Source organism: Physeter macrocephalus, chromosome 5 (assembly GCF_002837175.3).
Source record: "Physeter macrocephalus isolate SW-GA chromosome 5, ASM283717v5, whole genome shotgun sequence".
Lineage (NCBI taxonomy): Eukaryota > Metazoa > Chordata > Mammalia > Artiodactyla > Physeteridae > Physeter > Physeter macrocephalus.
The window spans coordinates 99,932,797-99,944,980 of record NC_041218.1 but is presented as its reverse complement, the minus strand read 5'-3'; the positions used below and the strand labels follow the sequence as shown (position 1 = coordinate 99,944,980).

Sequence of the window (12,184 nt, the reverse complement as noted above, 5' to 3'; positions counted from 1 at the left end):
CCTGCGCGTCCGGAGCCTGTGCCCCGCAACGGGAGAGGCCACAACAGTGAGAGGCCCGCGTACCACAAAAAAAAAAAAAAAAAAAAAAAAAAAAAAAGGCCATGCAAGTTTTCATTCTGCTCCCTGACAATACCCCACCCACAACTTGTGCAAATGCAAAGCTAATACTTACATTGTCTTACAATGCATGGTTGAGGAGGAAGGGGCGGGCTCCCAGGGCCTGCCCTTGGGAGGACGGCTCTGCAGAGCGGCCAAAACGCAGAAGCATGGAGCAAGCCTGCCCTCTGCCCTCCTCTAACTCGGTTGGGGGCGCATCGGGCAGCCCTGCAGCCAGGAGGCTGAGCCTGATCCCATTGCAGGTGGACTCCAAGGCCACGCTGGGCCTGGGCGGGGTGGCTGTGGTGCTGGGAGCAGTCGTGGCTTCCATGGGCTTCTTCTCCTACCTGGGTGTCCCCTCTTCACTGGTGATCCTTCAAGTGGTGCCGTTCCTGGTGCTCGCCGTGGGGGCCGACAACATCTTCATCTTCGTCCTCGAGTACCAGGTAAGGGGGCAGAAGTTCTACGTACCCCCAACTGCCCCTACCTGCCCAGGTGCAGCCCTGCATGGGTTTGCTGGGCTTCTGACGGCCTGTTCCTAAGCGCTGATGTCCATGTGTACAATTCCTGTAGGAAACAGGGCTTTGCATTTATTTATCTTTCACATAAATGTATTCATACCATTTGTGTCCCCTGAACTTGCTCTCTGTCAGCCCCACACACTGTCTGGTAAGAGTGTCACACAGCACATATGTTATTGAGCCCAAGCTCATCCTGTTCACTGCATAACAAGCCAATAAATCGAGAGACGAGGTGTTGGGACAAGGAATAGTGACTTTATTCGGAAAGTCAGCAGACTGAGAAGGTGGTGGACTAGTGTCCCAAAGAACCATCTTACCCGAGTTAGAATTTAGGCTTCTTTTATACCGAAAGGGGAGGGGGTGTGGCTTGTTGTTACAAACTTTTTGGTGCCAGGAATCCTTTGTTCTTGCAGCTGTCCATGTAGGTCTGGTCACAGTGTTCCTGTAAACCTCCAACAAGACAAATGTTAGACTCTGCTCTGCAACTTTTTTATCTCTATGTGAATGGAAAAGTGTTATACCTTTAAAGGTCAGAGCCTTGAGAATGGGCCATCATGTATATTTCAGGCCATAGGCAACATTCTTTAACAAAAAATCCAGAGCCAGCATGACTAAGCAGCAGGCAACAGAGCACAAAGGGTAGAGGTCCAATATGGAGTCAGGTTTGTTCCTCTCTGTTCCACATACAGCCACCTTTGTCTCTGTGCTCCCAGGTAGCACATTCCGTGGAAGGACAAGTCAGGGTCCACTTAGCCTCTCCTGTTAGTGAACATTTAGGGTTCCACGATGGGTCAGAGCAAGGACGCCATGGGCATCCCCAGGCGTGCCAAGCAGTTCTCTGGGCCAGACCCCGAGAAGGGGAGATGTGGCCGAGCACAGTGTCGGCAGGGTCTGCTCGCACTGGGGAGGGTGGAGCCACTTCCTCAGGCCTGGCTGGGTCTCCAGGCGACGGCCGTGCCTGGGGGAGCGGGTGGCACGTGCCAGCTCCCTGCTGGCCTGCGAGGGACAGAACCCTTGGCCTGATCTTGACCGTGTCCTTGCCGTCCCCGCACAGAGACTGCCACGGAGGCCTGGGGAGGGACGGGAGGCACACATCGGCCGAGCCCTGGGCAGAGTGGCCCCCAGCATGCTGCTCTGCAGCCTCTCCGAGGCCATCTGCTTCTTCCTAGGTGAGCCGGGGCAGCCCCTCCCCACCAGGTACTGGGAGTTCTTGGAGGCTGGCAGCCTCCTTTCCCTTTGTACCGTCTGAGCGGGTGCCGGGCCCTGAGATTCACCCCCGGTCCCCTCCCCCACCAGGAGCTCTGACCCCCATGCCAGCTGTGCGGACCTTTGCCCTGACCTCCGGCTTTGCGGTGCTTCTCGACTTCCTGCTGCAGATGTCGGCCTTCGTGGCCCTGCTCTCCCTTGACAGCAGGAGGCAGGAGGTAGGGGAGGTGGAGAGAGCAAGGGACCCCCATCTTGGCTGGGGCGGGGGTGGCTTTGCTTTGTAGAAGTAAAGGCTCAGGGTGTGGCGTTGAGCGCGGCAACGGAGCGCTGGAATGTTTGGGCCACGCAGTCCCCAGTGTCCCAAAGTAACTTCGTCTTGGTAATTTGGGGGAACAGGATCAAACCTCCTGAAGTACACGAGGTCATGACGTAATATATAAATGAGAGACTGACAGGGCGGGAGTTCCTGTTTCCGTGACGGTGCAACATTCAAAGGTGTTTTATCAAGGCAGAAAATAGAGATAAAGGCAATGCACAGTGGCATGTCCCCACTGGGCGGTGCTGGCACGCGACACCTGCGGAAGGTGGCTCTCCCGCCCCATGGGAGGGCGGTGGTCCCCAGGGTCTGTTTTGGGGCCACCTCGAGTTCCTGCCTCCTTCCAGGCCTCCCGGCTGGACGTCTGCTGCTGCAGGAGCGCCCGGGAGCTGCCCCCGCCTAGCCAGGACGAGGGGCTACTGCTCCGATGCTTCCGCAAGTTCTACGTCCCGTTCCTGCTGCACCGGTTCACCCGTGTGGTCGTGGTGAGCGGGGACGGAGGGGAAGCTGGGGGGCCTCGCACCACCCGGGGACAGGGGTCCTGGCAGTGCCCGCGGCGGCGGGGTGTGCTCAGCCTTGACCCTCGCCCCGCCCGTCATCTTTGGAGGGGTGTTGAGCTTGCCCAGGTCCAGGAGCTGAAGCAAGAGGGCGGCTGAGATTCAAGTCTGCCCAACTCCAGCATGTTCCCCATGAGACCCCGCCCAGACCCAGCCTGGGGAGCTGCTGGGCGGGAGGCCTTCACACGTGCTTCCGTCCGCAGCTGCTGCTCTTCCTGGCCATGTTTGGAGCAAGTCTCTATTTCATGTGCTACGTCAAAGTGGGGCTGGACCAGGAGCTGGCCCTGCCCAAGGTGAGCGGGCCCTGGGGCCACCTGTGGGTGCCCTCCCTCCCCTGCCCTCAGTCCCCAGGGACGGGAGGAGGGTCCGCAGCGCGCAGCTGGTGGGGCGGCGTGGAGCAGGGGCGTGGTAGGAGTGCGGGGCCGCCCATCCCGTGGAGCTGGGAAGAGAAGCCACATCACGTATGGAAAGCACAGGAGCTCGGAGCCAGCCCCAGGCCACGAGAGGGAGACGAGCAGGCGCCCGAGGGGCTGGCCGTGGGAGCCGATCGAGATGACTGTCAGGGCAGGACCGCCGAGCACCTGCCTTCTGCTGGGCGCGCCACATCCTCAGGCCTGGGCTCCGCAGCAGCCCGTGTCACCGTACCGTCCTCCGAAAGACAGGGAGGGTCGGGGGCTCTGTGGGAGGAAAGACCGCCGTGGCTTGAGGGTCCTGAGCAGAGGAGGTATCGAGGGGCATCTGAGCATGAGTGGCATTTGCAGAGGAAGGGCAGCGAGGGTGACGGCAGGGACCCGTGGGAGGCTTGGGCGCGTCCAGGTGCACTTCCTGGGTGTGGGAGTGACCGGGTGTGCGGAGGAGTGGGGGTGGAGCCCGGGAGCAGGAGGCCGCGGGTCGGGGGAGCGGAAGGGTGCTGGCTGCCGGGCTGGGGCCAGCAAGCGCACATCGGAGAGGCTCGTCTGGATGTGCAACCAGAGGTGGTGTGGGCTGGTGGCTGGGGGAAAGCAAGTCTGCGCGCCCGCGCTCCGGCGGAGAGAAAGCGTCATGTGCGCTCAGACATCCAGGGCCGCCCTGGGCGGGGTGATGGGAGTCCGGGTGCTGGCAGGAGCCCTGGGATGAGTAGTCTGGGTAGCCACGTGCAGGTGGCGCTGGCCTTGGAAGCAAGATGAGGTGGGAGGAGAGCCGACAGCCAGGACGGCACCTTCGAGCCACCCTAGGGAGCAAGAGGAGGCAGCAAAGCCAGCAAGGGTCCAGAATGACCCTGCCGCCCATGGTGGCCCTGGGGGCTGCTCAGAGGGCTGAAGAGAAGAGGGTCCCCACTGCCCCCAGGACAGGTTTCAGGGGCCTGGTGGGCCGAGCCAATGAGCGAGAAGGAAGGTGGTGATGGGCTGCAAGACCCAGCTGAGGTTTTGTTTATGCCCTTTATTTTTCTTTGGGGGAGATTTGTTTGTTTCTTATGACGTTATAAAACTTATTTCTTTCAATTTTTTTTTCCTGGTAAGATATACGTTAACATGAAATTTGCCATTTTGACCATTTTTAAGTGGCGTTAAGTACGTTCATATTGTTGTGCAACACTCACCACCATCCATCTCCATGGCTCTTACATCCTGCAAACTGAGACTCTGTCCCTATTAAACACTGACTCCCCATCCCCTCCCCCCAGCCCCTGGCACCCACCATCCTACCTTCTGTCTCTGAATTTGACTACTCTGAGTACCTCATGTAAGTGGAAGCATAACGTTATTTGTCCTTTTGTGATGGGCTGAGTTCACTTAGCATAATGGCCTCAAGGTTCAGCTATGTTGTAACATGTGTTAGAATTTTCTTCCTTTTTAAGGCTGAAGAATATTCATATGTATACGAATGCATATACATCACAGTTTCCTTAACCATTTTTCTGTTCATGGATATGGGTTGCTTCCATGCTTTAGCTGTTGTGAAATAACGCTGCTATGAACATGGGTTTACAAGTATCTCTTTGAGACCCTGCTGTCAGTTATTTGGGGTATATACCCAGAAGTGGAATTGCTCAATCATATGGCAATTCTATTTTTTAATTTTTTGAGGAACCTCCATACTGTTTTCCGTAGCAGCAGCCGTACCATTTTACATCCCTACCAACAACGCACAGGGTTCCAATTTCTCCACCTCCTCACCGACACTTGTTTTCTGGGTTTTTTTGGTTTGTTTGTTTGTTTCTTTTTTGATAATAGCCATCCTAATGGGTGTGAGATGGTATCTCATTGTGGTTTTGATTTGCATTTCCCTAACAATTAGTGATGTTAAGCATGTACTTTTTGGCCATTTGTATAGCTCCTTTGGAGAAATGTCTATTTTTGAATTGGGTTGGATTTTGTTGTTGAGTTCTAAGAGTTCTCTAGATATCCTGGATAATTAATCCCTTATCAGATATGTGATTTGTGAATATTTCCTTCATTTCTGTTGGTTGCTTTTTTACTCTATTGGTAGTGCACTTTGATGCACCAAAGTTTTTAATTTTCATAAAGTCTAATTTGTCTATTTTTCTGTCCATTAACTGTGCCTTTAGTGTCATATTCAAGAATAAATCTTTGCCAGGAGTTCCCTAATGGTCTAGTGGTTAGGACTCTGGGCTTTTGCTGCCAGGGCCCGGGTTCAGTCCCTGGTTGGGGAACTGAGATCCCGCAAGCCTTGTGGCGTGGCCAAAAAACAACAACAACAAAACAATAAATCATTGCCAAATCCAATGTACTGAAGTTTTCCCCCTATGTTTTATTCTAAGAGTTTTGTAGTTTTAACTTGTAAATTTAGATCCATTTTGGCTTGATTTATATATATATTTATGTATATTTTTGAAGGTCCAACTTCATTCTTTTGCATGTAGATATCCAGTTTCCCCAGCACCATTTGTTGGTGGGAATGGTCTTGGCTCCCTTGTCAAAAATCATTTGACCATATATGTGAGGGTTTAATTCTAGGCTTTCTGTTCTATTCCATTGGTCTATGTGTCTGTCTTTGTGCCAGTACCACAGTTTTGATTATTGTATCTTTTGTGGTAAATTTTGAAATCAGGAAATATGAGTCATTCAACTTTGTTCTTCTTTGTCAAGATTGTTTAATTATTTGGGGTCCCTTGAGATTCCAGTATGAATTTTAGGATGGATTTTTGTATTTATGCAAATAAATCATTGGGATTTTGATAGGGATTTCATTGAATCTATAGATTGCTTTGGGTACTATTGACATCTTAACAATATTAAGTCTTCCAGCTCATGAATATTGGATGTCTTTCAATATCTGTCTTCTTTAATTTCTTTCAGCAATGTTTTGTAGTTTTCAGTGTATAAGTCTTTCATCTCCTCGGTGAAGTTAATTCCTAAGTATTTTATGGTGCTATAGTAAATGGAATTGTTTTCTTAATTTCCTTTTTGGATTACTCATTGCTCATGTATAGAAATACAACTGATTTTTGTGTGTTAATATTGTAACCTACAACTTTGCTGAATTTATTAGTTCTAACGGTTTTTTTTGGTGGACCTTTGGAGTTTTATATATGTATATGAGATCATGTATTTTATGAACAGAGATAATTTTACTTGCTTTCCAGTTTAGATGCCTTTAATTTCTTTTCCTTGCCTAACTGCTCTGACTACAACTTCCAGTATTATGTTGAATAGAAGTGGTGAAAGCAGGCATCCTTATCTTGTTCTCAATCTTAGAGGAAATTCTTTCAGTCTTTCACCACTGAATATGATATTAGCTGTGGGATTTTCATACCTATGGCTTTTATCATGTTGAGGAACTTTGCTGTACTCCTGCTTTTCTGAGTTTTTTTTCTTCATAAAAGGATGTGGAATTCTTTTTTTTTTTTTGGCCACACTGCACAGCTTGCAGGATTTAGTTCCCCAACTAGGGGTCGAACCCGGGCCACAGCAGTGAAAGCGCTGAGTCCTAACCACTGGACCACCAGGGAATTCCTAGGACATGGGATTTTGTCAAAAGTTTTTTCTGCATTAGTTGAGATGATCATGTGATTTTCTCTTCATTCTATTAATGTGGTGTATTACATTGACTGATTTTCATGTGTTGAACCACTCTTGAATTCTGAGATAAATCCCATTTGGTCACAGCGTATAACCCTTTTAAAATATTGTTGAACTCAATTTGCTAGTATTTTGTTGAGGATTTTTTTCATCAATATTCATAAGGGATATTTGTCTGTAGTCTTTCTTTTCATGTAGTGTCTTTGTCTGGCTTTGGTATTAGGGCAATGCTGGCCTTATAGAATGAGCTAAAAGTGTTTCCTCCTCTTCAATTATGTGGAAGAGTTTGAGGAGTATTGGTGTTAATTCTTCTTAAAATGTTTGGTAGAATTCACCAGTGAAGTCATCAGGTACAGGGCTTTTCTATGTTGAGTTGATTTTTGAAAATGGATTCAATCTCCTTACTAGTTATGGGTCTATTCAGATTTTCTATTTCTTCTTTTCACAGTGTTGGTAGGCTCTGTGTTTCTGGGAATTTGTCCATTTCATCTAGGTTATCCAATTTGTTTGCATACAATTGGTCATAGAACTTACTTAAAATTCCTTTTATTTCTGTAGAATCAGTAGTTGTGTCCCCACTTTCAATCCAGATTTAGTAATTTGAGTCTTTTCTTTTTTTCTTAGTCGACATAAGTAAATCTTTGTTGATTTTGTTAAACTTTTTGAAGAACCAATTATTGGTTTCATTGATTTTCTGTATTGTTTTCCTATTCTCTATTTTATTTATCTCTGCTCCAATCTTTATTATTTCCTTTGTCTTGGCAGCTTTGTGTTTAGTTTTTTTTTTTTCTGGTTCTTCAAGTTGTATAGTTAGGATGATGACTTGAGATCTTTCTTCTTTTTTATTGTGAACATTTATAGCTATAAATTTCCTCCTTAGCACTGCTTTCACTGCATCCCATAAGTGTTGGCATGTTGTGTTTTCATTTTCATTCATCTGTAAATTTCTAATTTCCTTTCTGCTTTGTTCTTTGACCCACTGGTTGTTTAAGAGTGTGATGTATAATTTCTACAAGTTTGTGAATTTTTCTGTTTTCCTCCTGTTACTGATTTCTAACTTCATGTAGTCATGGTCAGAGAATATACATAATATGATACCTATCTTTTTAAATGTTGAGATCTAATATGTGGCCAAACACATGGTTTATCCTGGAGAATGTTCCATGTGTATTTGAGAGGAATATGTATTTTGTTGTTGTTGGGCAGAGTTTCTGTATATGTCTGTTAGATTTAGTTGGTTTACTGTGTTGTTTGAGTCCTCTATTTCCTTAATTATCTTCTGTCTGTGTGTCCTACCATTATTGACACTGGAGTATTGAACTCTCCTACTATTATTGTAGAACTTTCTATTTCTCCCTTCATTTCTATCAAGTTTTGCTTCATAGATTTTGACGGTCATTCATTAGGTGTGTAACTGTTTATACACACTTACTCTTGCTTTGTTGAATCTTTTATTAATATCTAATGTTCTTCTTTGTCTTTTGTAACCTTTTTGATTTAAAGTCTATTTTACCTGGTAGTAGGATAGCCACCTCTCTTTTGGCTACTATTTGCATGGAATATCTTTTTTCTATACTTTCAACCTGTGGGCAACCTTGGATATCAAGTGAGTCTCTTATAGACATCATGTAGTCGGATCATGTTTTTCTTATCCATTCTGTTAACCTCTGACTTCTTTTTGGAGAGAGTGGTCTATTTACATGTAAAGTAATTACTGATAAGGAAAGACTTACTTATGTCCTTGAGCTATTTGTTTTCTATATACCTTATAGCTTTTTTGTCTCTCATTTCCTGCATTACTATCTTCTTTTTGTTTAGTTGATAGTGAGATGTTTAAATTCCTTTCCCATTTCCTTTTGTGTATATTCCATGGCTATTTTCTTTGTGGTTACCAGGGAGATTACATTAAATATCCTAAAATTTGTTGAATTTATCCTAGTTTAACATGAATTACATAGAAAAAATCTGCTCCTATACAGTTCCTTTCCATTTCCTTTCAGTCATTGCTATCACAAAATTACATCTTTATGCACTGTGTATCCAAAAACACAGACTAATAATTTTTTATGTATTAGTCTCTTAAGCTATGTAGAAATAAAAAATGGAGTTACAAACCAAAGTTACAATAAAACTAGCTTTTATAATTTTCAATGTATTTACCTTTACCAGTGATCTTCATTTCTTTATATGGCTTTGAGTTATACTCTAGCGTCCTTTCATTTCAACTTGAAGGACTCCTTTTAGCGCTTCTTGCAGGACAGGTCTTGTGGCAGCAAACTCCTGCACTTGTTTATCTGGTAATGCCTTAATTTTCCCCTCATTTCTGAAGTACAGTTTTGCCAGAAGTAGGATTCTTGGTTGACAGTTTTTTCCCCTTAAGTACTTTGAGTATACAAACCCACCACCTTCTGGCCTTCAAGTTTCCTAATAAGAACTGTGCTTATAATCTTATTGGGGATCCTTTGTATATGATAAGCTTCTTCTCTTTTGTTGCTTTCAAAATTCACTTTTTGTCTTTATCTTTCAACAGTTGAATTGTAATGTGCCTTGGTGTGGGTCTCTTTGAGTTTATCCTACTTGGAGTTTGTTAAGCTTCTTGGATGTTTATATTCATATCTTTCATCAGATTTATGAAATTTTGGCTGTTATTTCTTCAAATAATCTTTCTTCCTCTTTCTTTCTCTCTCTTCTCTTTCTGGGATTCCCATGATGCGTATGTTGGTCTGTTTAATGATGTCCCACAGGTTCATTTTTTTTTTTTTATTCTTTCTCTTCTTCACTTGATAATTTCAATTGTCCTATCTTCATGTTTGGTAATTCTTCTTCTGGCTGCTCAAATATGCTTTTGAATCCCTATAGTGAATTGTTTATTTAATTATTGTACTTTTCAGCTCCAGAATTTCTTTTTGGTTCTCTTTTATGTTTTCTCTTTATTGCTCATTCCATTTTGTTCATACATTGTTTTCTTGACTTTGTCCATATGTTATTTTAGCTCTTTGAGCATCTCTAAGATAGTTGTTTTAAAGTCTCTGTCTAATAAATCCATTGTCTGGTCTTTCTTAGGGATGGTGTCTGTTGATTAATTTTTGTTCCCAGGTATGGGCCATATCTTTCTGAGTCTTTGTATGTTTTATGATTTTCGTTGTTGTTTTTGTTGAAAAATGGACATTTGAGAGTCCACAGTAACTCTAGAGATCAGATTCTCTTCCTTCCTCAGGGTTTGCTTATTTATTTATTTATTTTTATAAATTTATTTATTTGTTTTTATTTTTGGCCGTGTTGGGTCTTTGTAGCTGTGCGTGGGCTTTCTCTAGTTGCAGTGAGCGGGGGCTACTCTTCATTGCGGTGCACGGGCTTCTCATTGTCATGGCTTCTCTTGTTGCAGAACACGGGCTCTAGGCGCATGGGCTTCAGTAGTTGTGGCACGCAGGCTCTAGAGTGCAGGCTCAGTAGTTGTGGCACATGGGCTTAGTTGCTCTGCGGCATGTGGGATCCTCCTGGGCCAGGGATTGAACCCATGTCACCTGCATTGGCAGGCGGATTCTCCACAACTGCACCATCAGGGAAGCCCTATTTATTTATTTTTAAAAACTTAATTGTGGGCCTCCCTGGTGGCGCAGTGGTTGAGAGTCTGCCTGCTGATGCAGGGTACACGGGTTCATGCCCCTGTCCGGGAGGATCCCACATGCCGCGGAGCGGCTGGGCCCGTGAGCCATGGCTGCTGAGCCTGCACGTCTAGAGCCTGTGCTCCGCAATGGGAGAGGCCACAGCAGTGAGAGGCCCGCGTACAGCAAAACAAACAAACAAACAAACAAACAAAACTTAATTGTGGGCTTCCCTGGTGGTGCAGTGGTTGAGAGTCCGCCTGCCAATGCAGGGGATGCGGGTTCGTGCCCTGGTCCGGGAGGATCCCACATGCCGTGGAGCGGCTAGGCCCGTGAGCCATGGCTTCTGAGACTGCGCATCCGGAGCCTGTGCCTGTGCTCTGCAACGGGAGAGGCCACAACAGTGAGAGGCCCATGTACCACAAAAAAACAAAAACAAAAACAAAAACAAAACTTAATTGTTACTGATGTCTCTGTCCTGGAGATCAGCCTGAGATGTAAAGTTAAAGTCTTTACAGAGCTTTTCTGAGCCTTCACCTTTCCCTGGGCATGTGCAGTGACTGTTTAAATTCCCCTGTATTTGTGGTTGATTTTGAGTGTCATGTTTCTTAAAGGTCTGGCTCTCAAAAGGAGAAAAAGGGAGATATGAAGGGGAAAAACAATAAATCAAGCACTTGCTCTTTAAATATCTTGGAAGTAACTTCAGCTTGAGGTGAAGGTTTTAATGGTGCCTGACTCTGTGTCTGCTCTATGGATATCAGAAGCAGCAATGAGTGATCAGAACACATATCCTTGATATTTAAGAGATGGGCCTTATAGCCTACCCTGGATCCTGCAAGCTGTGTGCAAACTGTTCCTGGAATGAATGCATGGCTGCCTGCTTCAGGCTGGGAGGATAAAGGATGAGTAGCCAGTACCATGCTAAGAACCATCCAAGCCTTTCTCTGGAAGCTTCAAGCCCTCAATCGACCCCAGAATCCCAAAATAGTTACATCAGACAGATTCTGCCAGTGCAGCTGGAGTCTAGGTGGGGAGGTGGAATCCTGGTTCTTCCTATTCCAGCATCATCCCTGATGTCACTTTGAGGTTTTACATCATAGGAGAAGGGAACAGGCCATGCAGATGCCTGGCACAGGGCCTTGAGGGTGTGCACATGCGTGTTTACATGTGCGTGTCCATGCAGTCTGTGGTCACAGGCCAGCTTGTTAAGACTGTGGCTGTACCAAACTGGGGATGATAAGACGGGGTAAAATTATGTGTATATGTTTGTGTGTGTGTCAGAGAGGGTGTTCATGCAGGCTGGCATGTGATGCTCTGTGCATGTACCTCCATGAGTGTGTTCTGTGCATGTACCTGTAATTATACCTGGATGTGTGTACCTTGGAGCGCGTACCTCTATGGGCACACCTCTGACCATGTACATCTGTAATGGAACCGTACGTGTGACTCTGTGAGCACGTATCTCTGTACCTCTGTGAGCACGCACCTGTGTGTGTGTACCTCTTGAGCATTTGCTGGAGCAAGGCTCTTGGGGTGTGTCTGGCCCTGGCCTCACTGACTGTCCTCTGTTCCAGGACTCGTACCTGCTTGACTATTTCCTCTTTCTGAACCGCTACTTTGAGGTGGGGGCCCCAGTCTACTTTGTAACCACTGGGGGCTACAACTTCTCCAGTGAGGCAGGTTTGAACGCCATCTGCTCCAGTGCAGGCTGCGACAACTTCTCCTTAACCCAGAAGATCCAGTATGCCACTGAGTTCCCTGATGAGTGAGTGCCCCAGCCCACCCGTCTGTCTCCCTCCCCTGCCCTGCTGCCCACCTGCTGCCATGTGCCTGGGGAGGCCCAGGGTGAAGGTTGGGCCAT

General features: G+C 46.4%; 1 protein-coding gene across 1 annotated transcript in view; it reads left to right on the top strand.

Annotated features, from left to right (window-relative positions):
* Positions 1-12,148, top strand: part of NPC1L1 (NPC1 like intracellular cholesterol transporter 1) — a 19,207-nt gene extending 7,059 nt beyond the window's left edge. Inside the window, exons 6-11 of the mRNA XM_028490228.1 lie at positions 360-542; positions 1,672-1,786; positions 1,914-2,041; positions 2,487-2,624; positions 2,900-2,989; positions 11,898-12,148. Coding sequence (XP_028346029.1) covers positions 360-542; positions 1,672-1,786; positions 1,914-2,041; positions 2,487-2,624; positions 2,900-2,989; positions 11,898-12,092 — 849 coding nt within the window. The 3' untranslated portion in view covers positions 12,093-12,148. The remainder of the gene's footprint in view (positions 1-359; positions 543-1,671; positions 1,787-1,913; positions 2,042-2,486; positions 2,625-2,899; positions 2,990-11,897) is intronic.
* Positions 12,149-12,184: the final 36 nt, after the last annotated feature.